We start from the raw sequence: 27,927 nt of genomic DNA, 5'->3' as shown, positions 1-27,927 counted from the left end.
AATCAGCTCCTGATTGAATGGCGGGGTAACTCGATGGGCTGAATCACCTAATTTTGCTCCTGTCTTCTGGTCTTTTCACCTGTACTCAATGCCCTAACGATGAAGACAAGCAAGCCCTCCTGCCCACCCTGTGTTACCATGACAGGCGTTTTACTGATCGCCCAAGTGCCCAGTAACTGCACCCTTGATGATAGATTCCAGTGCTTTACTGACTACCTGTTCTACAGTTCTGTCCTTGACAGCAATGTCAAATTTCCTGTCTTCCAATCTGCTGGGGCTGTTCCAGAATCCAGGGAATTTTAGAAGGTCCCAAGAACTTTGGTAGCTAGTCCTTCCACAACCCTGGAGGCTGGCTGGCTGTCTGTTGCAGGGCATTGGGCAGCTTTCCCCAGTCCATTCTCCAACCTCAAGGCACCCTCATTCCCCACGTAGTTATTGTTCCCCACACAAAGACAGATGCACAACTGTTCCCTCATAACTCCACTCTGAGACCTTGCTCTCCTTTTTTCATGGATCTGTGGATGTAATGTGTCCTTTTTATAGCCTCTCATTTCCCTCTACACAATTCTCTTCGCTCCGCTATTGCTCCTTTCATATTCTCATTCATTCTTCAAGCTTCCTACATTTTTTGGCAACAGTACAATCTTCTCTTTGCTACAAAGCTCTCCTGAATGCCTGCAGCCAGCCAGACATGGTATTTTATTTTCAACAATGGAATGCCTCATCTTTCAGTGGGATCAATAGAACAAGAAGGCACATTTCTGAGGACTGAGATTCTCTCCATGTCCCAATGTGGTCAAAGATCAAGGGCAAGGGGAGAAGTGTTTCTTTTTAGGGGGGAAAGAGAGAGGGAGGGAGGGAGTCAGAGAGACTGGAGGGGGAGAAGGATGAAAAGTGAGGAGGGAAGAGGGAGAGAGAGGGAGGGAGAGAGAGGGAGGGAGGGTGGGAGGGAGAGAGAGGGAGGGAGGGTGGGAGGGAGGGAGGGAGGGAGGGAGGATGGGAGGGAGGGAGGGAGGGAGGATGGGAGGGAGGGAGGGAGGGAGGGAGGGAGGGAGGGAGGGTGGGAGGGAGGGAGGGTGGGTGGGTGGGTGGGTGGGAGGGAGGGAGGGAGGATGGGAGGGAGGGAGGGAGGATGGGAGGGAGGGTGGGAGGGAGGGTGGGAGGGAGGGAGGGAGGGAGGGAGGGTGGGAGGGAGGGAGGGAGGGAGGATGGGAGGGAGGGAGGGAGGATGGGAGGGTGGGAGGGAGGGAGGGAGGGAGGGTGGGAGGGAGGGAGGGAGGGAGGGAGGGAGGGAGGGTGGGAGGGAGGGTACGATGCTGTAGCAGTAAATGCTGACACTGATGCAGACCCAAGGAGAGAGGGGAGTGGAGAGACAGTACTCCACCATGGGGTCCAACCGCTCAGACTGACGGCTGTCGGCTCTGTACAGGTTTAATTGGCTTCTTAATGGAGCTGGCAGTGGTTTATTTTAAAATCCCATAACGGGGGTGGTGGGGGGTCTGCGCCGAAAATGACAGCACCTATGATCAGCGGCAGACTACCGCACCTATGATCAGCGGCAGACTACCGGGAAAACAGAGCACCAGAAAATGGGGAGACCATCCCTTGTGTGAGAAGGAGAAGCAGAGGAGACAACCCATGAGACGGTGATCACAGCAGCGTACCAGTGAGGGGTTCTGCGGCTGAAGAACACACAGCCTGGGGCTGCTGGTGACAGGAAGTCAAAGGACTCACACCAGGCTGTGGGCTCCTGTAGTCTGGATGAAGAGGCACCAGGTATCGGAACCAGGATGCGACAGGGTGCTGAAGGGTTGCTGACATATCAAACGATTGGATCTGGAGCTCGGGTTCCAGATGGTTTGGACTGGACTCTGTGGGGAAGTGGGAACGCTGGAGGGACACTCAGTGACTCTGGGGGGACACTCTTTTGCTTCTCTCTCTCTCTCTCTGAGTGTAAGGCGTATTGGAAATTTCTGCTGACGGCGAATCTGTCTGCCTTATGGTAGACTAAAGCAAATTTCGTGTAATATTACGTTTTCTGTGTTATTACATTACAAAAATTTAAAAAAAGAATCTTGGAGAGGGGGATAAGTGAATGCCACCACCCCCAACCCTCCTCTCGCTTGCTCTTGATGTGAACCTGACACTGGGGCAGATGGGGGAGTGCAGGAGATGCGGCCAGACAGCTCCTCACTCATCGCCATAGAACAGACAGCGGCCGGTGGAAAAGCATGTCCTATTGTACAGATCAGAGTGTTTCCCCCAGGGGAACAGCAAGAGCTTGCCAGTTGGGGGTGGGGGGATGGGGGGGTAGAGGTTGCTGGTCAGTTGTGCGCAGACACCAGCCTGGGTTCCTCCTCGTCCTGCCCACTGCGCTCTTCACCCTCGCTCACCAGTTCTGAGGAGACTTCAGTGAAGAGTTGGTCCCAGCTCCAGCATTCGTCCTCCTAGTCACAGACACCACACAGCAGTGAGTTGACAGAGACAGGATCCCAATGCACTGTGTGATGCTGGAACCTCCCAGGGACCCCAACTCCCCCCTCCTCACCAGGACCCCTCTCTTCCCCTCACCTCACTTGGACCCCACTCCTCCCCTCCCCTCTTGACCCAACTCCCCTCATTGGGACCCCTACCTTCCCCTCACCTCACCTCACTGGGACCCCTCCCCCAATCCCTCTCTGGGACCTCCCACCAGGACTTCTCCCCTCACCGGGACCCCAACCGGTCTGTGGAGCCTGACGGGCAGACCCCATCCCACCCCAACTTGACGACCCCCCCCCCCACAACTCCACCCCACCCTGACAACCCAACCCTTACCCCCCCACTCCCACCCCAGCCCGATGACCTCCCCTCCCCCACCCTGACAATCCCCACTCCCCCCAACATTCCCACCATCAACCCACACTCCCTGAACCCCACCCCGACCACCCCAATCCCCTCTCACTCCCCCCCTCCCCGCACTCCCACATCCCCCTTTTCTCCTGCACTCACACCTGTCCCACACTGCCCCTTCCCCCATAGTGATGTGCTTGGACCCCCACCTCTTGGACATCCTGTTCTGATGATAACACCCGGCTCAGCAGCTTCAGGTCAACGTTGCCATCCTGTTAAAACACAGCACAGCTCCTCAACTCATGCCCGTTTCCAACAGCAGTGTGGTGGCACAGGGGATAAAGGCCTGGACAGGCAGGAAGCAGATCAGGAATCAACGTGGGAAGGTGTCATCCCAAAGTGAGGGACTGGGCATCCACAGGCAGGCCAACATGTGTGGGTGGAACGGTCACTCCCGGTGCGAGGAACGGTCACTCCCGGTGCGAGGAACGGTCACTCCCGGTGCGAGGAACGGTCACTCCCGGTGCGAGGAACGGTCACTCCCGGTGCGAGGAACGGTCACTCCCGGTGCGAGGAACGGTCACTCCCGGTGCGAGGAACGGTCACTCCCGGTGCGAGGAACGGTCACTCCCGGTGCGAGGAACGGTCACTCCCGGTGCGAGGAACGGTCACTCCCGGTGCGAGGAACGGTCACTCCCGGTGCGAGGAACGGTCACTCCCGGTGCGAGGAACGGTCACTCCCGGTGCGAGGAACGGTCACTCCCGGTGCGAGGAACGGTCACTCCCGGTGCGAGGAACGGTCACTCCCGGTGCGAGGAACGGTCACTCCCGGTGCGAGGAACGGTCACTCCCGGTGCGAGGAACGGTCACTCCCGGTGCGAGGAACGGTCACTCCCGGTGCGAGGAACGGTCACTCCCGGTGCGAGGAACGGTCACTCCCGGTGCGAGGAACGGTCACTCCCGGTGCGAGGAACGGTCACTCCCGGGGTGTGAGGAACGGTCACTCCCGGGGTGTGAGGAACGGTCACTCCCGGGGTGTGAGGAACGGTCACTCCCGGGGTGTGAGGAACGGTCACTCCTGGGGTGTGGGGAACGGTCACTCCTGGTGTGTGGGGAACAGTCACTCGTGGAGTGGGGAATGGTCACACCTGGTGTGGGGAATGGTCACACCCGGTGTGTAGTAGAACGACACTCCCGGGTTACTCACCAGCGTGTGGAAAGCTCCGTACTTCATTAAATCGTTATCCAGGTCACGGTATGTCATCACCCGGTTCACCTGAATGCTGGGAGAAGAGGCAGTGTCATCGCCCTGCACATACATGGCAGGTTTACCCGTTACCCATTTTCGTCCGATCCTACATCAAACCGTGACTGAGCGGTGAGGAAAACTTTCCAGGTTGATCATCATCAGGACCCCAACCACACCTACCTCCTCCCAACCCAACATCCCGACCTTGTCCCTTCCCAACGTCACCCTGTCTCTCCCCTTAAGACCAGTCTCCCCCTCCCTCCTTCCACCCTCACCCTGCAGGCCAGTCTCCACCACGCAACAATTAACCATGATTTCTGTGGGGAGGCCTTCTCATGTAAAATCACATTGCCGATTCTTGCCCACCCTTCCAGGAACTGGGTAAAGTTCCCAGGTAGGCTGCGCCGGAGGGGGGGAGGGGGGTCAAATTCAACCAGGCTCGGGGAACATGGAGGGGGTGAGTGGGGAGCTCTTGGAGTCCGGCCGAGTTTACCCGCCAATCCGCTTCTGGTGGTATGAAGGCACAATCTGCTCTCACATTGTCACCACTGGAGCTTAAAATCCACGGTTGGCGATTTACCAGGTAAATTCATGCTGTGATTACTGGGTAAGTTACTGGGTAAATTGCCCAGATAACGCACACATACTCAACGGCGTGAAAGGCCTTCATTGGGTCCAGCCAAAGTCTGAGCCCAGGACCCTCTGCCAAGCCATCTCACGTTCCACTGGTGCGAGAACGTGATGGTTGCTCAGGGTTGGAATTGTGGTCTGGTTTGAGGGTTTTTTACTGATTTACATGAATTGTAATTGGATGTTGGTGAGATGCCCGTTCACCAACCCCGTGGGATTTAACAGAAGTTGAAGGCCCTGCCACCTGTCAGGTGTGGGATCAGGTTGTGCCCTGCCATCTGTCAGGCCTGTGGGATCAGGTTGTGCCCTGCGGCCTGTCAGGTGTGGGATCGGGTTGTGCCCTGCTGGCCAGTTAGGTGTGGGATCAGATTGTGCCCTGCGGCCTGTCAGATTGGGTTGTGTCCTGCAGCCTGTCAGGTGTGGGAAAAGGGTTGTGCCCTGCGGCCTGTCAGGTGTGGGAAAAGGGTTGTGCCCTGCGGCCTGTCAGGTGTGGGATCGGGTTGCGCCCTGCCGGTCTGTGGGATTGGGTTATGCCCTGCCGGCTTGTCAGGCCCGTGGAATCGGGTTGTGCCCTGCGGCCTGTCAGGCCCGTGGGATCGGTTTGTGCACTGCGGCCTGTCGGGCCCGTAGGATCAGTTTGTGCCCTGCGGCCTGTCAGATTGGGTTGTGTCCTGCAGCCTGTCAGGTGTGGGAAAAGGGTTGTGCCCTGCGGCCTGTCAGGTGTGGGAAAAGGGTTGTGCCCTGCGGCCTGTCAGGTGTGGGATCGGGTTGCGCCCTGCCGGTCTGTGGGATTGGGTTATGCCCTGCCGGCTTGTAGGGCCCGTGGGATTGGTTTGTGCCCTGAGGCCTGTCGGGCCCGTGGAATCGGGTTGTGCCCTGCGGCCTGTCAGGCCCGTGGGATCGGTTTGTGCACTGCGGCCTGTCGGGCCCGTAGGATCGGTTTGTGCCCTGCGGCCTGTCAGGCCTGTGGGATCGGGTTGTGCCCTGCGGCCTGTCGGTCCCGTGGGATCGGTTTGTGCCCTGCGGCCTGTCGGGCCCGTGGAATCGGGTTGTGCCCTGCGGCCTGTCGGGCCCGTGGGATCGGGTTGTGCCCTGAGGCCTGTCGGGCCCGTGGGATCGGGTACTGGTCGCCTGCTCCTTCCTTGTCGTTCTGCCCTCCTCAGTTCCACCCTGTCCTGAAAACCTGGTGTTAGTGAAGATGGAAACAGTTCCTCCTCATTTCCCTGAAAATGTCCCTGAATCCACAAATGAATCAACGGGAATCTCACCCAATCCCAGAAGGCCTGGGAACGGTGCGAACAACCTGCACTGGGACTGGACAGGGGAAGTAATGACCAGTGGGTAAGACTGTCAGCGGCGCCGGGCTCAATCGGGGCACTGAATGACCTCTGCACCTCACAGATGAGCAGACCACCTGTACCCCCGTAGCTGACCGGGAATCAGAGGGTGGGGGGCAGAAAAACTGCAAAGGAGGCAGAGAAAGGCTGGAATGCCACACCTGAGTGTCAAGCACTGAGGGGTGGAGAGGTGATCAGAAGGAATTCTGAGCAAGGTGGTGAATGACCACTGGGAAAGTCAGCGATAGCAAACAAATCTTTGCTCTGTGCAGAACTGTCAGACCAACCTGAGTGAAATCATGGAGTAGGTAACATGGTGCAGGAATCAGGCCAGTGCAGTGGGGGTATTCACATGGACTTCAATGAGGACCCATGTGGGAGAGTGATCCAAAAGGTCAGGGCCCATGAGATCCAGGGCAAGTTGACAAACTGTGTGAAGGTATAACACAGGCAGTGGACATTGGGTCACTGGTACTGGTATAACACTGTCAGTAAATACTGGGTCACTGGGACCAGTACAACACGGGCATTGAACACAGGGTCACTAGTACAGGTATTACACTGGCATCAATGGCTTTGAAAGGCATTGGTACCGCAACAGGGCTGGGTGGGCATCATGCAGAAAGGAGGCAGGGGTGAGGGTTGGCATTGTGCGAAGGGAAGGGCAGGGTCCTGAGGTGGGAGTGGGCAGATTGAGGGGCAGGGGAGTGGATGGGATCGGGCAGAGTGAGGGGCAGGGGTGTGGGCAGAGTGAGGGGCAGGGGTGTGGGTGGGATTGGGCAGAGGTGTGGCTGGGTTCAGGCAGAGGGAGTGGGCAGGGGTGTGGGTAGAGTGAGGGGCAGGGGTGTGGATGGGAGTGGGCAGGGTTGTGGGTGGATTGTGAGGAGGGACAGTGACCTGGAGGTGGGAGTGTACACGAAGGGTGAAGTTCTCCCTACCTGGGTGGGGCAGCTACCTGCATGACCAGGTCCTCCTCCTGCACCTCCTCCAGGTCTGGGATGACAGGGATATCTGGAGCAGGGCGAGATAGCAGACCCAGTTAGTACAATGGGAGAGGGGCGGAGGGGTTCTGATTCTGGAGGGTGGGAAAGAGGCTGCCCTCTCTGCCATTCTGCCCTGTAACCTTTTCTGCCAAGTCCTATCGATGTCCTCCATTGACTCCTTCACATCCCACCTTCAATTGATGTCTGCACCCCTCTGCATCTTCATCTTGCTGATTTCAAACCCTTCCAAAAAATCTTTCCTCAGCCTTCTCTGCAGCTTCTACCTTCCGAGAGATCAGACAGAAACGTAACTCCATCCTCACTCAAGTTCTTGAAGCACGACTCGCACGTGAAGGGGAGGGCAAGACATTCAGCAGCAAGGAGGAAACCTTTCTCCAGTGTGGAGTTCTGCGGCAGAGGGTGAAAGATTTCTGGACTCAAAGGAAAGAGTAAACACAAGTACAGAGATTCTGGAGGAACTCAGCTGATCTCACACCGTCCATAGGAGGTAAAGATCTACTACTGACATTTTGTCCTTGAAGTTACCTTGAGGAAGGGCTCAGGCCCAAAACTTCGGTAATATTTCTTTACCTCCTCTGGTCACTGAGATTGGCTGAATTGCCCCAGTATTTACTACAATCACAGTACCTACAGACATTTGAGTTCCATCCCTAAAGGAACGTGGTACTGAGAAGGTATTAACTGTGGTGGGATATCGGCAGACAGTTGCCCATTCCTGGCCTGACTGGGCACTCTCCTCCAGCAGGGGATAATTTGCCATCCCCTGGCCCTCCCTGTAGTACTGGAACTAGGAAGTGGATGCTGGTCCCAGCTGGTCCCACAGCCTCCGATAGCAGGTAATATGCGGAGAGAGATCTGTTGACAGGCATCACAGGGGAAATGCAAGGCCTGACACGCACTCTCCAGACACACACCAATGGGAAATGCATTCTGGAAATAGAAAATCCACATGTCAAACACAGTGAAGCTCCCTCCGCACCACCCATCACACACTCCAGGGATCAGACAGAGTGAGGCTCCCTCCGCACCACCCATCACACACTCCAGGGATCAGACAGAGTGAGGCTCCCTCCGCACCACCCATCACACACTCCAGGGATCAGACAGAGTGAGGCTCCCTCCACACCATCCCATCACACACTCCAGGGATCAGACAGAGTGAGGCTCCCTCCGCACCACCCATCACACACTCCAGGGATCAGACAGAGTGAGGCTCCCTCCACACCATCCCATCACACACTCCAGGGATCAGACAGAGTGAGGCTCCCTCCGCACCACCCATCACACACTCCAGGGATCAGACAGAGTGAGGCTCCCTCCACACCATCCCATCACACACTCCAGGGATCGGACACAGAGTGAAGTTCCCTCCGCACCCCTCGTCATACAGACCAGGGATGGTTTGGGAAAGGGTGATGATCTTTCTGAGTTGCTGGATCACCAGCATTTTCTGATCACTGTAACTTCATGAGCAGAAGGAAGCCTAAACATTTGAGCTGCATTCCAACCTGCATCAAACACCTGATCTCATCAAATCTCTTTCATCACTGGACTTTTAGCACTTCTTGCCCACACTTGAAAGAAGTGTCACAATTCACTGGAAGACAGATGGCTTGCATTCAACACCAGCCAATCTGCATTACATAGCAAATTCAAATCTCATTCCTAACCACTTTATGAAAAGCTCTTTTTGATTTCTTGCTTGATTGTGGCAACAATCTCACCAGCAATCCCGATGCCAGTGTTATACCGATCAGTGGAATGAGAGGACAAGACCAGCAGCTAATAAACTTAAAAAGAAAACTCCATTTCGCAACCAAGTGATTGATGTCCAGCAGATTTTTAACAGTAATTATGCAGCAAGTGGAAATGGGAACGATGTCCTCTCGATCCTCATGTGTTACAGACAAGTGAACGATACATTCTGGTCTTGCAACTCATTTTGCCCTGTTGATTTGCAGAGCAAGTTGAACAGTTATATCTGGGATGGGCACAATGGCTGCTCATATTCATCTGCAATGTTTAATGAGGGAAGGCAGACCCATGGTACCAGCTGAGAGTTCCGGCAAATCTGTCAGCTCACCTCCATCTTCATCCGAGCCCTCCGGGCTACGGGGTCTGAGCCGGCTGCTAACAAGGAGAGAGTCTGATTAGAGTTCTCCAGGAGCAGAGTCCTCCCAGTGCAGACCCAATGATCACCCCTCCCACTGCAGACCTGGATGATGACCACCCCTCCAGCCCAGGACAATGGCCACCTTTCCAGCCCAGTGCAGACTCAGCCGATGTCTACCCCTCCCAAGGCAGACCTGGATGATGACCACCCCTCCAGTGCAGACCTGGACAATGACCACCCCTCCAGCCCAGTGCAGACCCAGACAATAACCACCCCTCCAGCCCAGCATAGACCTGGACAATGGCCACCTCTCCAACCCAGTGCAGTTACAGCCCGTAGTTAACCCCTCTAGGTTGGAGCAGACACTCACCTGAGCACTAACTAACCCTTCCATGAGTATACAGCCCAAAACACACACACACAGAGCCAACATCACCTTCATTTTCACCGCCGTCAGCTCAGTTCACTCACACACCACACACGTCGCAGTTCCTGGCACCAGGATGAGTGGCGGAGGAGACAGGGAAGGTTATCTGAGACTACATCAGGATAGGAAACAACTGGGGAAACAGGCCTCAGTGCAGCAGATGGAAATGAACTCAGACCCATGGAAAGTGGCACTTTGAGAAGTTAAAGAAGAGCAGGTCCTGCCCAGTGAACATACAGGTACACTGATCCCTGGCTCATGTCTTCTGACATACTGGTCACTGGTTGGGACTGTGTACAGAAGCAGGGACATCTGACACACTGGCCTACATTGCATGGGCCTGTGCACAAGAGCAGCAACGTATGGCCTTCCCTGGATGGGGTTGTGTTGAGGAGCAGGGACGTCTGGCACAGTGGCCACTGGATTAGGGAGTCATCATGGCTTTGTACATGGTAGGTCGTGTTTAACCAATCTTGTAGAGTTTTTCAAGGAGGTTACCAGGAAAGTTGATGAAGAAAAGCCTGTGGATGCTGTCTACATGGACTTTAGTAAGGCCTTCAACAAGGCCCCTCATGGGAGGTTAGTCAGCAAGGTTCAGACACTAGGTATTCATGGTAAAGTAATGAACTGGATTCGACAATGACTGGACGGGAGAAGCCATAGATTAGTGGTGGATGGTTGCTTCTCAGGCTGGAGGCCTGTGACTAATGGTGTGCCTCAGAGATCGGTGCTGGGACCATTGTTGTTTGTCATCTATATCAATGATCTGGATGATAATGTGGTCAATTGGATCTGTAAGTTTGCCGATGACACTTAGCTTGGACGTGTGGTGGACAGTGAGAAAGGTTTTCAGAGAGATCTGGACCAGCTGGAAAAATGGTGTGAAAAATGCAGATGGAATTTAATGCAGACGTGTGTGAGGTGTTGCATTTTGGAAGGACAAACAAGAAAGGACGTACACAGTAAACTTCGGGCACTGAGGAGTGGGGTAGAACAGAGGGATCCAGGAATACAGATACAGAATTCCCTGAAAGTGGCGTCACAGGTGGACAGGGTTGTAAAGAGAACTTTTGACATATTGGCCTTCATAAATCAAGGTATTGAGTCCAGGAGTTGGAATGTTATGGTGATGTTGTATTAGACTCAATCGGCCAAATTTGGAGGATTGTATGCAGTTTTGGTCACCTAACTACAGGATACATATGAATAAGATAGAAAGAGTGCAGAGAAGATTTACTAGGATGTTGCCTGGACTGCAGGAACTGAGTTACAGAGAAAGGTTAAACAGGTTAGAAGTTTATTCCCTGGAGTGTAGAAAAATGAGGGAAGATTATGAGAGGTATAGATAGTGAATTTAAATAGGGAGGGGGAGTGGAGGGAGAGGGAGTAAGGGATGGGTGGGGGAGTTAGGGATGGGTGGGGGAGTTAGGGATGGGTGGGGGAGTTAGGGATGGGTGGGGAGTTAGGGATGGGTGGGGGAGTTAGGGATGGGTGGGGTGAGAGGAAGTGGAGGGTGGGAACGGGTGGGGGAGGGGGTGGGAGAGTGAGGGATGGGTGGGAGAGGGGGTAAGGTGAAAGGAAGTGGAGTGTGAGTAGTGACGAATGAGGTGGGTGAGGGGAGGGGAGGATGGAGTAGGGGTGGAGGGATGGGTGGGAGTGAGGGATGGAAGGATCAAGGAGGTGGGAGGGGTGAGGGCTGGGTAGGTGACTGTAGACACTGACTGATATACTTACTCCTCGAGTTCCTCACTCACTTTTCGACCAGACCTGGAGAAGGGAAGGGAACAGGGATCACACTGACACCAGTACTGAGGTGTCCCTCCCTGGCATGTTGTGACAGGACCATATCGATCCAGCCTCACCATCTCCCATCCTGTGACATGACAATGCAGGACTCCCTCTCTGTGCCCCTCGCTGCCTCTTCCCCCCTCACCACCTCTCCCCGCCCCGCCTTTCCTCTCCCCTCTCCCCTCCCCGCCTCTCCCCTTCTCCGCCTCTCCCCTCCCCTCACCGCCTCTCCCCTCCCCTCACCGCCTCTCCCCTCCCCTCTCCGCCTCTCCCCTCCCCTCTCCGCCTCTCCCCTCCCCTCACCGCCTCTCCCCTCCCCTCACCGCCTCTCCCTCCCCTCACCGCCTCTCCCCTCCCCTCACCGCCTCTCCCCTCTCCTCTCCGTCTCTCCCCTCCCCTCACCGCCTCTCTCCTCCCCTCACTGCTTCTCTCCAACAGTTTGGGTCTAATCCTGGACTCCCTCTCCAACAGCACCGCAGGGCCACCTTCACTAGGACTGCACCAGCTCCAGAGGTGGCTCAGTCCCACCCACTCAAGGGGCAAAGATTGATGGCCAATAAATTCCTACTGAGCATTCACAGTGACGTGCAAATGCTGAAAACCGATGGTTTAGAACCCTTTCTGCAGGATTAATAGTCTATCCACACATCATCTCGCTGATCAGCTTCATTTCACTGTTTAGGGGGCAGGGGGGAGAAGGAAGGAATTGGTGAGAGAGAAGGGGTAAGGGAAGAGGGAGAGAGAGGGGGAAAGGTGAAGAGACTGGGGACGGCGAGAAACGGGAGGGCAAGAGACGAGGGGGGGGAGAGACGGTTTCCTGTTAAATCTGTTTCAGGCTGCACCTTCCTGATGGTGGGAACGCTGTCTTCAACTCCCTGCTATCTCTGAGTTCCCCACGGTGGGAGGGGAGCAGTTCCTTCTCTCCTTTATAGTTCCTCTTTGTGGTTTCATGTCTCTCATCCCCACAAGCCCTGCACAGCTCCTGGCATGCACCTAACTTGGTCCAGCTGAACTGGGCAGAGCTAGCATCAGGGCAACAGGCACTTACTTGGCCAAGCGAGGAGTGTCGTCTGCCCACACTCCCTGTCTGCGGGCTGGCTTGCTGAGAGGACCCTGCAACAGAACCAAGAGTTTGTTTAGTCAAGCCATTGAGCATGTGGAGGTAGGAGAGAGTACTCAGGAAGGGGGTAGCCTTGTAAACACATGCCAGAGCAGGAGTCACCCACCGCACCAGCCTTGTACTCCACGTGTGGTCTCACCAACACGTTGCTCCTGTACTCAGCGACTGATGAAACCAAGAAGGCAGCCAACATTATAGTTTAGGGGCCAAACTTGCTTAATGTAAGAGCCACATATGATAAACTTCAAATATTTGAGAGCCTCAAGGTATGAAATATTACATCCACATTTTTACTCTTGCATGCATGCTTTGTTAGAAAAAAGATATAAATGTTTAGAAATATTCCCATCCTGTCCGTACCCGAGGATGATGTACGTGCTGCCTTCAGGAGAATGAATATCCAAGTATACATTACAGATATGGTCCAGTTCTGGAGGTTTTTGTTCTTTTTTTCTTTATCTAGCTTTATCTTATCTAATTATTTTTTTCAGCCATTTGTGAATGATCCCGTTCCCTCAGTGAGGTTCAACGTGTGGGACCCTTCCCCCAATGAGGGTCAGTGCATGGGACCCTTCCCCCAGTGAAGATCAGTGTGTGGGACCCATCCCCCAGTGAGGGTCAGTGCGTGGGACCTTCCCCAGTGAGGGTTAGTGCGTGGGATCCTTCTCCCAGTGAGGGTTCCTGTGTATTTGGGACATGTCCCCCAGAGAGGGTCAGTGTGTGTGGGAGCCTTCACCCAGTGAGAATCTCGTTGGTGTTCTCCTTGTCGTGCGCAGTTGCGCACCTCTGTTTGGCTCAGTGAGCCAATTTTGCAGTCCCGCGGTCGGTGGGGTCGTGACCTGCGGGGTCTCCACTAACCTTGGAGAGCGGGCTCCTCTTTCCACGGTGTGTCCCTGCTTTTTAGCACAGGTAAGGCCTTCTCCTTTCTCTCCCAGTGTCTTTCTTTCTTCTTTTCTTCCCTTGTTTTTGGCTTTTCTTTCTTAGGTGCCATTTTCTCCACACCTTTATTTTTTATTTGTTGTGATTTGTGAGTCTGGGGCTTTGCTTTTTCTTCGCTTTTTTCCTTCTTTTCTGGAGAGGGCTGATATTCTCCTACCAGCCACTATTCCATCACGTGACTCCTTCCAATGAGGAGGGTTCTTAAGGACAGGATCTATGAGCATTTGGAGGTCCAGTCTACTCCAGCATGAGCCTAATTAAGTTTTTTAATTTTTTTATTTTTCACACCATAAATCACATTAACCATGGTACACACTTTTTCCTTTTCACACATATACAGTGCCATTTTCTCCCCCCTGAGCCTAATTAAGTTTTTTGAGGAGGTAACAAATGAAATTGATGAGGGTCGGGTGGTAGATGTGGTCAACATGGATTTTAGCAAGGCACTTGACAAAGTTCCCCATCCAGAAAGTCATGAGTCATGGGATCAGTAGAACCTTGGGTGTGTGGATTAAAAATTGGTTTGCAGGAAGAAAGCAGAGAGTAGTAGTAGATAGAAAATTTTCTGCCTGGAGGTCAGTGATTAGCGGAGGGGCCGCAGGATCTGTTCTGGGACCCCTGCTCTTTGTGATTTTTATAAATGACTTGGAAGAAGAGGCGGAAGGATGGGTCAGTAAGTTTGCGGATGACACGAAGGTTGGAGGAGTGGTGGATGGAGCTGAAGGTTGTTGAAGGTTACAACAGGATGCAGAGTTGGGCAGAAAAATGGCAGATGGATTTCAATCCGGATAAGTGTGAGGTGATGCACTGTGGAAGGACAAACCAGTACAGGGTTCATGGTCGGTTACTTATGAGTGGATGACAGAGGGATCTTGGGGTCCAAATCCATGCATACCTGAAGGATAGTTAAGAAGGTGAATGGGATGTTGAGGGATTGAGTTCAGGAGTAGAGAGATCCTGTTACAACTCTGCAACTCTCTGGTGAGACCAGACTTAAGAGTATTGTGTTCAGTTCTGGTCACCTCATTACAGGAAGGATGTGGAAGCTATGGAGAGGGAGCAGAGGAGATTTACCAGGATGTTGCCTGGACTGGAAAATAAGTCTTATGAGGCCAGGTTAGCAGAGCTGGTACTTTTCTCTTTGGAGAAGGACAAGAGGAGACTTAGAGGTTTACAAGATTCTGAGAGGCATAGATAGGGTGGACGGCCAGCACCTGTTTCCTAGAGCAGGATCAGCAAACACCAGAGGACATCTATTCAAAGTGAAGAGAGGGAAGTTTAGGGAGACGACAGGGGTAAGTTTTTTCACACACAGTTGTGGGTGCCTGGAATGAATTGGTAGCAGAGGCTGGAACTTTGGTGGCATTTAAAAGACTCTTATTTGGGCACATGGATGAAAGAAAAATAGATGGTTATGAGGAAAGGTGTATATAGTATTTTTTTTAAAGATATCGACAGCCGAAGGGCCTATACTTGCTCTAGTGTTCTATGTTCTAAAACTAAATCACTGAAGAATGCTGAGAATCACATTGGCTAAAATAAGACCAGTCTATGGAGTGTGGGAAAGGCCAATGGGAGGCCAAGGACATTCTCTTCCCGCGAGGCTGTGTTCTGGCACACACACAGCAGTCTACCCAGAGATCGTCTGTCACTAGCCAAGATCTGATTCAAATATAAACCACACATTCGCCTGGCTCCCGACAGCGATGAGAGGACATAGATTGCCTGAGCTCCCACTCTATGCATTGGACAAAGAGCTGGGCCTGGCTCCCTTCCCAACCAATGCTCATCCAGGGTGAGGGTGGGTTGTGTGCTGCACCCCACAACGGGTTCTAACAACACCTCAGGCCATGGCATATTTGCAGCACAATTACTTGGCCTTGGCCTCCAAGGGTAAAATTACAAGAAGATTACAGGCTACCATTGTAATCTGTGGAATGTTAAGACTAATGTGACTGAAGCACTTATAATATTAGAGGAACTGGTCAGAGCGACTTCCATTGGCTGAAGAATCAAGGTCAAGGGGACAGAGTTTTCAGAACTGAAGAAAGAAATACCATGGAAAGTAAAATGATGGAAGGTCCCAGCACTGACCGTGTGTGCATCACAGACCTACCCAACACTGTGTGTGTAACACAGACTGTGTCCCAGCACTGACTATTTAACACGGACTGTATCCCAGCACTGACCATATGTACAACAGAATTAAAGCAGAGTTAAGGGTGAACTATTTCCACAGAGAGTGGTGGGTGTTTCCATCAAAGGTAATGAGCTGCTGGAGGAAGCGGTTGAGATGGGGAATATTACAATGTCTCCTAGACATTTGGGCAGGTACATGGAAGGGGAAGGTTTCATGGCCTATGGGTCAAATGCAGGCAAATGGAAGTAGCTTAGGAGTAGCTTGGTGAGCAATGGACGAGTTGGGATGAAGGACAATAACATTAATACTGTCAGGAATTTAAAAAAAAGCACAGAGGGATGCATACCTTGCATTGGGAAATAGGATTTATGTGGTTTGGGAAAGCTGTCAGCAGGCATAGAAAGGGCCACATGTCCCCAGTCTCTCCTGTACAACTGTGTGACACCATGACTGCATTGTAAAAAATAAAGCCACATCAGTAATTTATCACTGCATCTTGGCACGAGCAAGAAATGGACAAGAAGAGAGAAAAACATTGCCACAAAAAAAAACCTCCCCTTTTCAATAAAAGCATGCCTGATCAATCCACTTCAGACATGGGCATCAAGGCAGACAGACAGATGGAGAGGTGGTGAGGTGAGAAGGTAAGGGAAGGCAAGTCACCTTCCTGGAGGCAAAACCTTCCTCAAGGGCAACATGAAGTCCAGTGCAAAGCACCCTTCTAAATGTAAGGAAAGGGAAAAAATGAGGGCATCATTGAATCTAACAAGTCTTGCAAAGATAGCAAGATAATGAGAAACAAGGGCCGATGAGATGTAGCTGGCCAAGCAGCGTCATAACACAGTGGGCTGAACTGCTGCCTGCACAACTGGCAGAAAGGCCACGCAGTGCCACGGGCTGAAAGGCCGCACAGTGCCACACGCCAAGCCGCCACCTGTGCAGCTGGCCAAACGACAATAGAGCACTGCGGGCCGAACCACTGCCTGTGCAGCTGGCCAAAAAGCCACGCAGTGCCATGGGCCGAACTGCCTCCTGTACAGCAGACAGAAAGGCCACGCAGCACCACGGGCCAAACCTCCGCCTGTGCAGCTGGCCAAAAAGCCACACAGTGCCTCAGGCCAAATCACAGTGCACAAGGGAGTTAGGTACTCACCTACACGATCATCTTCATTTTAACCCGTGTACCCTTCGGGTGCATCACAGGCATGTGGATGACGTCACTTCTGGTCCTGGGTGTCTGGGCCAGAAGTGACTTAAAAAGAGGAGGCAAATTTGAATAAAGAGTCTTTGCGGACCAACCTCTGCGTCTGCGTCTGGTGTATTCATATAGTAGCTCAACTGGAATATAGTCACTACAATTAGTGGCCCTGACTGCAAGATTCAGCCAAAGCTTAAATCCAGTCAATATGGATGGTACAACTGCAACAGCTGCAGTTAACACAGTAGGCGTTCACCTGCCCCCCTTTCTGGGCTTACCAGCCTCGAGTGTGGCTCAGCCAGGCTGAGACCCAGTTCCACCTTTGCGGAATAACAGCTGAAGACACAAAGTTTTGGCACGTCATCGGGACACTGGACACCACGACAGCAGCTAAAGTAAGTGAATTTACTGGTCATCCCCAGCAGCAAACCAAAACGCCAGGTTTCCTCATTTTCTTCTGGACACCCTGGAATTAACCAGGCACGAACGGGACATGTGGCTTTTGAACATGGAAGGGCTAGGTGGCAGGAATCCTTCCGATTTAATGAATGAAATCCTTGCACAAGCAGATGGTCATTTCAATTGCTTTCTTTTTGAGACCTTATTCCTGGCAAAGTTTCCAGGACACATCTTCATACCAAAAGCAAACATGGATTTTAGCCGTCCCCATGATGTAACCCAGGAGGCTGAAGACTCTACCACACACCAAGAGTCTGCCCATATATAGCCTGTGTTCTCAGCAGAGACAGCTCCTGTGCCCTGCGCCCTGTCCGTAGCTGTGGTTCAAACAAAAATGGACGGACGAACCAACAGGCACCAAGAATGGTGCTTTTACCACCACCGGTGGGGGAGAAATGCCCATAGATGATGCCCCCGTGTGGCTACCACGGCAGCAGAGGCAAGCCTGAAAATTTGTCGGGAAATGACAAAGCCACCTGCTAGTAATGGCCTCGGCAGCTAGCATGAGAACTGGCCTCCTCTATCTTTACGATGACTTTCATGAGTGCAAATTTCTTGTGGACTCAGTTTACTCCCACCGACCTACTTTGAAAAGACACATAAGCGGCAGGGACTCACCCTTCAAGCTGCGAATGGGACTTCCATCCCCAGATTTGGCATGCAACGTGTCATGATTAAGATAGGGGTGGTGTCATTCCATTAGGATTTGATTTTGGCTTCCGTCACACAGCCCATCTTGGGTGCAGATTTCCTCTAGGCCCACGACCTGCTAGTTGACGTTAAGTGAAGGAAGCAAGTCAATGCCACTACTTTCCAAACGTACCCTCTAACAAGCAGCAAACGACGAGTCTCCCTACTCAGGGTACACACTGTACACACTGATACCTATGCTGCCCTGCTCAACAAATTTCCTGGCATGCTCTTCCTCAAATTCAACTCCTCAACAACAGCCCAAGGCATGGCCCATTACACTGACACCTTGGGTCTGTCAATTTACGCCAGGGCTTGTCGTCCCCCAGCAGATAAACTACAGCAAGCCAAAGCAGAATTTACTGCCATAGAGGAATTGGGCATCATTCGACATTCCATCAGCCCGTGAGCACATGCTGCCCAAGAACACCATTGGGTGGAGACCCTGCGGCGACTACAGCAGGCTCAATGATGTTCCTACACCCAACAGATACCCTATTTCACACATACAGGATTTTGCTGCCCACCTGCACAAATGCCGTGTCTTTTCAAGGGATATCATCAAATCCCAGTCCATCCAGATGACATTCCCAAAACAGCAATTATTACTCCTTTCGGACTTTTTGAATTCCTCAGGATCCCAATTGGTTTGAAAAATGCCACTCAAACATTCCATCGCCAGTCAAGATGAACAAGATCACCTATGGTACTTAAGCTGCCTGATCCAGCAACTAGCTGAATTTGGACTCACCACCAACCCTACCAAATGCTAGTTTGGCAGAACGACCATCGATTTCCTAGGGCACAAGATCACAGCAGAAGGTATGTTTCCCTTATCCACCAAAGAGGATGCCATACGTGCTTTCCCGAGACCAGAACTTTTTGGGCATGGTGAATTTCTATCATTGTTTCATTCCAGCAGTTGGCAACATTCTTGGCCCACTATTTCAACTCTTCACCATGAAGCGCAAGGAAGTTACTTGGACCGCGGAGGCGATGTTTGCGTCCGCAGCTGCCAAAGCCGTTCTGGCCAATGCAGCAATGCTCGCGCATCCTAATTCCACCGCCACCCTGACACTCACCACAGACACCCCTGATACAGCAGTGAGCCCGGTTCTCGCACAGTTTGTCAACAGCCATTGGAAACCCCTGGCTTTCTTTAGCTACCACCTATGAACATCGGAAATGAAGTACAGCGCATTTGATCGAGAGCCGTTGGCATTGTACCTGGCCACACAACACTTCCAATTTGTTTTGGAGGACAGCCATTTCACCAATTTCATGAACCAGAAGCCACTCACTTTTGCCATTAGCAAGATATCAGACCCGTGGTTGGCCAGGCAGCAACGCCACTTGTACATTTCTGTGTTCACTACAGATGTGAGTCATGTTTCAGGAAAAAACAATCTGGTCGCTGATGCGCTGTCCAGACCTGCAGTCCATCATATCCAGGGTGGTGTGGATATCTCTGACTTGGTGAGGACACAAGCGTATGTTCAGGCGTACAGAACTGCCATCACAAGCCTGGACATAAACATGTGGCACCACAACTGGGCAGGCCAAGTCTGCTTTGTGACCTGTCTATGGGCTACCCCAGGCCAGTAGTCCCCACGTCTTGGAGACAGCCCCTTTATGACGAAGTGTGTATCAGGGCAGTGGGTGATGGGGTCAGATATGTGACCCTCACTGTGGAACTGGGTGATGGGTGATATCCGAGGAACGGTTAAGTAACCAAATATGTACAGCATGGATTTAAGATGTTGTGCAGTGGGTCCAGATGTGTGCCCACTGCCTATCTTCCAAACTACAGCACCACATCATGGCATCTCTCTAGTCTTTCCCGGGAGTGCAGCCCAACATTTTGACCATGTGCATGGTCAGACTACTCCCAGTGTCTCAGAACAGGAAACACATCCTCATAGTCAGAGACCGGTTCACGTGATGGCCAGAAGCCATCAAGCAATGCTGAGACATGCATTACCAACTGGATCGCAAGATTCAGAGTTCCCACACACGTCACCTCGGACCGCAGAGCGCAATTCACCTCTGCATTATGGACTGCTCTTCTGCACTTTTGTGGCACATAACTGCACCACACCACAGCGTACCACTCACGGTCTAGTGGAACGTTTCCACCGGCAACTCAAAACTGCACGCAAAGCCCGACTCACGGGGCCCAACTGGGTAGACAAGTTGCCATGGGTTGAGCTGGAAGTGCATATTGCCCTGAAGGAAGACATGCCAGCGAGGTCTGCAGAAATGGTTTACGGTTCACTTCTCTCAGTTCCAGGTGACGTTCACTTCTCATCCGACTCCTGCCCTTCCGATCTGGAAGCTTCAGCAGCTTCAACACCATGTCGCAATAAGAAAATCGATTCCAACCAACTGGCATGGACCCTCTAAACAGCCCTCCTCGACACTGACTTTGTCTTCGTGTGTAGACAACCCCCCAGGAACACTATTGCAATGGCTGTATGATGGCCCTTTCCACGTGATCAAAAGGGATGGGGTTATGCACACTTTATCGGGGGACATTCTCAATTGTCAAACCAGCATGTGGACCCTACTACCCCTATTCACTGCCTCAATCAGGAGGCGAGAGTGTCCACCTAGGTGCACATAGCCGATTTGGAAGACCATTGTTTTTGGGGGGGAGTGGAGTGGTCTAGCGGGCCAAGCAACCGTGTAATACAGTGGGCTGTACTGCTGCCTGAGCAGCTGGCCGAACGGCCGCGCAGCACTGTGGGCCTAATCGCTGCTCACACAGCTAGCCCAAAGGCTGAACAGCTCCACGGGCCAAACTGCAGTGCAGTAGGGAGTTAGGTACTCACAAGATGGCGTGTGGCTCCCGTCGTCTTCATTTTAAGCCATGCACCCTTCGGGTGCTGGGAGTCCAGGCCAGAAGGGATATAAAAGAGGAGGCAAGTCTTTGCTTCCTAACCACCGTGTCTGGTGAATTGATATAGTAGTCTACTGGAGTAGACACTACAGAAGTCTAATTTTTAAAAATTTTAAATTTAGACATAGAACAGCACAACAGGTCATTTTGGCCCATGAGCCCATACTGCCCAGTTAACCTACACCCCCAGTACATTTGTAAGGGAATGTGTTCAGTTCATGACAGGAGAACAATTATCAATTAGTAGAAATTCCGCCTGGCCCACAGAAAAAAGAATCTCAGGGTTGTACGTGATGTCATGTATGTTCTCTAACAATAAACCTAAACTTTGAACTGTTGAAGTATTGATGTCAGAGGGATGTGGAGTCCACATCCAATGCTCCTTGCAGGTAGATGAATGATAAAGGACAGTGCATGGAATGTGTGGCTTCACTGGATGGGCACTGAGTATCAGAGTAAGGAGGTCATGTTGCAGTGATATAAAACTGGGGTTAGGCTGCACTTGGAATACTGAGATATTCTGGTCACCCCATTACAGGGATGATATGGAGGAAAGGGCACAGAAGAGGTTTACCAGAATGTTGCCTGGCTCTTAGAGAGGCCTGATGGAGGTGTACAGTCAGTATTTTACCCTCAAGGTAAAAGGATCACACACTGGAGGACATGTGAATAAGGTAAAGGGAAGATTTGTTGGGCAAATATTTTAAACCGAGTCAGGGGTGAAACATACCTTTGAACAACCCACTTAACTGCCTGCAACCTTCAATGTTTTGGGTACATACACATAGCCTCTCTGTGCCTGCCATGAGTGACTCCACTACCCCAGCCTCTGAAGTCCACAACAGCCACACTGCCTCATGTCTAGTGGCCTGGTGACTTTCTGCTGACCCTCTGACAATTTGACTACTGTGAAGTTCCAGAGTAGTCTAGAGATGCATGGGTAAAGTGCTCTCGAATCAAACCCTGAGTTTAGTGAGCTGAATCCATTCCGTCCACTCCCCTCTCCAGAAACTCCAGAACATTTGCAGTCAATTCTGACTTGTCCAAAAGACCAAGATCTTTGTCCTCAGCTTCTGACTGGGATGACACATGCCTCCAGTAAAGCATGGGCACCTTTGACAGGACAATTCTGAGGTGCCTCCTGATGGAAGGATGTTGGGTCGTCAGGGACTTGAGACTTGTGTCTTTGCTGGGACACTTGGCCTAATTTGGCAGCAGCAGGCCCTGCAACATATCTGACATTCTTCTGGAGTTGTTGACTCAGATCAGCTCACCAGAGACCAGCTCTTCAGAAAACGTCACTTATTTGGTTATTTAAAGAAAACATGCACCCATTTTTACCCAATATAGGTTGGAAACCAGAGCATTCATAACATCATTCTTGACAGCCTGCAAAAGCTGCAAGGACTCTGATCAATTCGAATATACACAAACTGGTCAGTCCCTTCAGGACAGGGAGGGATCAGTCACATGGCCAATTAACAAGGAGAATCAGCAACTTGGGTTGGGGAGGAACCAGATTGACAGGGAGAAATAGCACCCTGGGTTGGGGAGGATCCAGGTTCATGGGGAGAATCAGCACCTTGAGGTGGGAAAGGAGCCATCCCTCAGAATCTTCTATGGCAGTGTTGGGGAGGTATCTGCACATTTACCTCAGCACCTATAGCATCCTGAGTATGCTGGGCTCGACGGCCTGTCTTCACCACCTACACAGGGAAAGAGGGAAAGGGTCACTACCGATGTGGGCTGTTTCGCCCATCCGCTCCCCCGGTACAACACATCCTCCACGTGTCTCACATATGGAGGAGTGCAAACTTGCCAGAAATCCCCAGGCCACCCATCCCCACCCCAAAACCTGTCCCACCCATCGTTACCCCAACCCTATCCCAACCCCATACCCACCCCATGTCCCAACAATACCTATTTCCTACCCTATACCCATCCCCATAATGTACCCTCCCCTTCCCATCTACTTCCACCCTCCTTATTCCCTCACCCCACAACTATCCCCACCAGCCTGACCCATTCCTTTCCCATCCACCCACAGCCACCAGCAACCAATGATGTCTCATTGAAGGAAATGATGCGATCCTCATGCATGAAAATGAAATGTGTCGATGGACAGAATGATCCCTGTGAGAATGGAGGGAGGAATCAGAATTGCAGCAAGGAGGCATACCTTGCTGCCAGAGATGCACAGGCTATGAAGGAATTTGATCCAACCCACTCCCCAGCCTGGATCTCTGACATGGCAGGGAATTTCGAGGCACACTGAGAATTTTTGCACCCACTGACCAGTTCCACAGAGGGTCACCCATCTGACCCCATCACCCACTGCCCAGTTCCACAGTGAGGGTCACCCATCTGACCCCATCACCCACTGCCCAGTACCACAGTGAGGGTCACCCATCTGACCCCATCACCCACTGCCCTGATGCACAGTAAGGGTCACCCATCTGACCCCATCACCCACTGCCCTGATACACAGTGAGGGTCACCCATCTGACCCCATCACCCACTGCCCAGTTCCACAGTGAGGGTCACCCATCTGACCCCATCACCCACTGCCCAGTTCCACAGTGAGGGTCACCCATCTGAACCCATCACCCACTGCCCAGTTCCACAGTGAAGGTCACCCATCTGACCCCATCACCCACTGCCCTGATACACAGTGCGGGTCACCCATCTGACCCCATCACCCACTGTCCAGTTCCATAGTGAGGGTCACCCATCTGACCCCATCACCCACTGCCCAGTTCCACAGTGAGGGTCACCCATCTGACCCCATCACCCACTGCCCAGTTCCACAGTGAGGGTCACCCATCTGACCCCATCACCCACTGACCTGATACACAGTGAAGGTCACCCATATGACCCCATCACCCACTGCCCAGTTCCACAGTGAGGGTCACCATCTGACCCCATCACCCACTGCCAGTTCCACAGTGAGGGTCACCCATCTGACCCCATCACCCACTGACCTGATACACAGTGAGGGTCACCCATCTGACCCCATCACCCACTGCCCAGTTCCACAGTGAGGAGGGTCACCCATCTGACCCCATCACCCACTGCCCAGTTCCACAGTGAAGGTCACCCATCTGACCCCATCACCCACTCCCTGATACACAGTGCGGGTCACCCATCTGACCCCATCACCCACTGCCCAGTTCCACAGTGGAGGGTCACCCATCTGACCCCATCACCCACTGCCCAGTTCCACAGTGAAGGTCACCCATCTGACCCATCACCCACTGCCCTGATACACAGTGCGGGTCACCCATGTGACCCATCACCCACTGCCCTGATACATAGTGAGGGTCACCCATCTGACCCCATCACCCACTGCCCAGTTCCACAGTGAGAGTCACCCATCTGACCCCATCACCCACCTGCCCAGATTCCACAGTGAGGGTCACCCATCTGACCCCATCACCCACTGCCCTGATACACAGTGCGGGTCACCCATCTGACCCCATCACCCACTGCCCTGATACATAGTGAGGGTCACCCATCTGACCCCATCACCCACTGACCTGATACACAGTGAAGGTCACCCATCTGACCCCATCACCCACTGCACTGATACACAGTGAGGGTCACCCATCTGACCCCATCACCCACTGTCCAGTTCCACAGTGAGGGTCACCCATCTGACCCCATCACCCACTGACCTGATACACAGTGAAGGTCACCCATATGACCTCATCACCCACTGCCCAGTTCCACAGTGAGGGTCACCCATCTGACCCCATCACCCACTGCCCAGTTCCACAGTGAGGGTCACCCATCTGACCCCATCACCCACTGACCTGATACACAGTGAGGGTCACCCATCTGACCCCATCACCCACTGCCCAGTTCCACAGTGAGGGTCACCCATCTGACCCCATCACCCACTGCCTAGTTCCACAGTGAAGGTCACCCATCTGACCCCATCACCCACTGCCCTGATACACAGTGCGGGTCACCCATCTGACCCCATCACCCACTGCCCAGTTCCACAGTGAGGGTCACCCATCTGACCCCATCACCCACTGCCCAGTTCCACAGTGAGGGTCACCCATCTGACCCCATCACCCACTGCCCAGTTTCCACAGTGAGGGTCACCCATCTGACCCCATCACCCACTGCCCTGATACACAGTGCGGGTCACCCATCTGACCCCATCACCCACTGCCTGATACATAGTGAGGGTCACCCATATGACCCCATCACCCACTGCCTAGTTCCACAGTGAGGGTCATCCATATGACCCCATCACCCACTGCCCAGTTCCACAGTGAGGGTCACCCATCTGACCCCATCACCCATTGCCCAGTTGCACAGTGAGGGTCACCCATCTGACCCATCACCCACTGCCCTGATACACAGTGCGGGTCACCCATCTGACCCCATCACCCACTGCCCAGTTCCACAGTGAGGGTCACCCATCTGACCCCATCACCCACTGCCCAGTTCCACAGTGAGGGTCACCCATCCGACCCCATCACCCACTGCCCAGTTCCACAGTGAGGGTCACCCATCTGACCCCATCACCCACTGCCCTGATACACAGTGCGGGTCACCCATCTGACCCCATCACCCACTGCCCTGATACATAGTGAGGGTCACCCATATGACCCCCCCATTCCCCACTGCCTAGTTCCACAGTGAGGTCATCCATATGACCCCATCACCCACTGCCCAGTTCCATAGTGAGGGTCACCCATCTGACCCCATCACCCATTGCCCAGTTGCACAGTGAGGGTCACCCATATGACCCCATCATCCACTGCCCTGATACACAGTGAGGGTCACCCATCTGACCCCCATCACCCACTGCCCAGTTCCACAGTGAGGGTCACCCATCTGATGACCCTCATCACCCACTGCCCAGTTCCACAGTGAGGGTCACCCATCTGACCCCATCACCCACTGCCCAGTTCCACAGTGAGGGTCACCCATCTGACCCCATCACCCACTGCCCAGTTCCACAGTGAGAGTCACACATCTGACCCCATCACCCATTGCCCAGTTACACAGGGTGATTCAAACACTGGACCCCATCACCCAATGTTCTTGTTTCTTGATCCTTCAAAATATTCCTTCTGGAATTTAAACTGGTGCTTAAGGAGGAGATTCTGAAGAAGAGATGTCTTAAATGTAACTGTTTCTGGGTCTGTGAGGATGGTCGGGTGAAGATTATTCCATGCTTTAATTGTACAGGGGAAGAATGAATTGCTGTACACATGTCTTGGAAGATGGCCCTACAAAATGGGTTGCGTGCCCTCATCACCCATAAGCTACCTTTTCAAGGAAGCAGAAACTTGAAATCAGTGAAATGAAAGAAAGATTCACAAATAGATCATGGTGTGGGGGTGACTATTGTACAGTAGAGAGTAATGAGACTAGTCCCATGCTTTTCAGTACAGGACAAGTCTGGAGAAAATATGAGAATTACGGAATGCTTGCAAAGTTTGACGGGGCAGATGTGGGTCACATGGATGAAAGGAAAATCAAGGGTTATGAGGTAGGAAGGATTTAGTCCTTTCTTTGGTAGGAAAATATAGGTCAGCACAAACTTTGAGGGTTGAAGGTCCTATACTGTGCTGTATTGTTTCTATGTTTTCACCTGGGGACAAAATCTGATGCTGGACATTAAGAAAAGAGATGAGAAGAAACTTAATTCCTTTATATAGGACAATTGGAACAATCCACCAAATTACAAATAAAGTGATCCTCAAACCATGGTAGGGAATCTAAAGGATACAATTTACTTCCATTTGGAAATGAATAGTTTTATTCGGGACAGTCAGCGGAGTTATGAGAGATTGCCACGTCTGACAAACCTGATTGAGTTTTTGAGGAAGTGACAAATGTGGTTGATGAGGGCATAGCAATGGATGCTGTCCATCGTGTTTGACAAGGTTCCTCATGACAGGCTCACCTCATAGAAGATCCATGGTGACTTGAAGAATGGATTCAAAGTTGGCATGGTCATGGAACATAAGGAGGGGATTTTATCTGACTGGAGATCTGTGACTAGTGTTGTTCCACGGGTTTTGTTGGGGTCTCTTTGTTTGGGGCATTTGGATGGAAAGTGTAAATGGACCTGCTTAGTCATGGAGATTTACTGCATAAAAACAGGCCTTTGGCCCATCTTGCACATGCCAAACAAGCTAGTCTCATTAGTCTACATTCAGACCAAAACCTTTTCTATCGATGTACCTGTCCAAATGATGATTTTTTTTTGTGCATTGTCAGTTGACAAACCAGTTAGTTTGCAGATGATACAAAGAGTGGGGGAGTTGAGGATAGTGAGGAAGGGGGTCAAATAAAACAGCAGCGATGGTGATCACTGGAAATATGGGCCGAGAATTGGCAGAACACATTTTCATCAACGCAGCTTGAGTTGATGCATGATGCGAACACTTGCATGGCAATGCAGTGAGCATGGTAGGGGTGAGGGTGCTGGCAAAAGGGGAGGGGTGCCGGCAAAAGGGGAGGGGTGCCGGCAAAAGAGGGAGGGAGTTGCCGGCAAAAGGGGAGGGGGTGCCGGCAAAAGGGGGTGGGGGCGCTGGCAAAAAGGGGAGGGGTGCTGATAAAAGGGGGAGGGGTGCTGATAAAAGGGGAGGGGTGCCGGCAAAAGGGGAGGGAGTGCCGGCAAAAGGGAGAGGGGGTGCCTGGCAAAAAGGGGGTGGGGCGCTGGCAAAAGGGGAGGGGTGCTGATAAAAGGGGAGGGGTGCTGATAAAAAGGGGAGGGGGTGCCGGCAAAAGGGAGGGGAGTTGACCTTCAAGGTTGAGTGATATGACTCAGGGACTGCATGGGCGCACATGCACCCCGGCCCCGGCCCCCTCCCAGGGCCCCGGCCCCCTCCCAGGCCCCGGCCCCCTCCCAGGCCCGGCCACCCTCCCAGGCCCCGGCCCCCTCCCAGGCCCCGGCCCCCCCTCCCAGGGCCCCGGCCCCCTCCCAGGCCCCGTTCCCGGGTGAATCCTGGGATTCACGGATCCTGGGTCCGGGGCAACTCCTCACCCGCGGCAACTCCGCGTCCAGCGAATCCTCCATCGCGGGGTCCAACGATCAGCGCATGCGCGATCGTCACCCGGCAACCGAGTCCCC

General features: G+C 52.7%; 1 protein-coding gene across 3 annotated transcripts; it reads right to left on the bottom strand.

The window, feature by feature from the left end:
- Window positions 1–1,547: 1,547 nt before the first annotated feature.
- LOC138752248 (Intraflagellar transport protein 43 homolog) lies at window positions 1,548–27,927 on the bottom strand. Of its 3 annotated transcripts, none has more exons than XM_069915220.1 (9): window positions 27,841–27,927; window positions 22,478–22,531; window positions 12,429–12,493; window positions 11,327–11,359; window positions 9,136–9,182; window positions 6,987–7,059; window positions 4,040–4,115; window positions 3,042–3,104; window positions 1,548–2,447 (listed from the first exon to the last, which is right to left on the bottom strand). In XM_069915220.1, exons 1-9 carry the CDS (start codon window positions 27,871–27,873, stop codon window positions 2,325–2,327), a joined length of 567 nt encoding a protein of 188 aa, XP_069771321.1. In that variant the 5' UTR covers window positions 27,874–27,927; the 3' UTR covers window positions 1,548–2,324. The 3 variants fall into 3 exon arrangements, with proteins under 3 accessions (XP_069771321.1, XP_069771322.1, XP_069771323.1); XM_069915221.1 differs by having other exon boundaries at window positions 9,136–9,179; XM_069915222.1 differs by lacking the exon at window positions 27,841–27,927 and having other exon boundaries at window positions 22,408–22,487.

The sequence above is a fragment of the Narcine bancroftii genome, chromosome 2, assembly GCF_036971445.1.
Source record: "Narcine bancroftii isolate sNarBan1 chromosome 2, sNarBan1.hap1, whole genome shotgun sequence".
NCBI classification, from domain to species: Eukaryota; Metazoa; Chordata; class Chondrichthyes; order Torpediniformes; family Narcinidae; genus Narcine; species Narcine bancroftii.
Note: the sequence above shows the minus strand (reverse complement) of the source record. Positions and strands in the feature narration are given on the sequence as shown.

Excerpts from the sequence above, each read along its gene's own strand:
- LOC138752248 (XM_069915220.1), bottom strand. The coding sequence starts at position 27,873 with ATGGAGGATTCGCTGGACGCGGAGTTGCCGCGG. Across the intron at positions 12,494-22,477 it reads AGGATGCTATAGGTGCTGAG|GGTCCTCTCAGCAAGCCAGC; the intron begins GTAAATGTGCAG and ends GTTCTGTTGCAG. Across the intron at positions 11,360-12,428 it reads GACACTCCTCGCTTGGCCAA|GTCTGGTCGAAAAGTGAGTG; the intron begins GTAAGTGCCTGT and ends TCCCTTCTCCAG.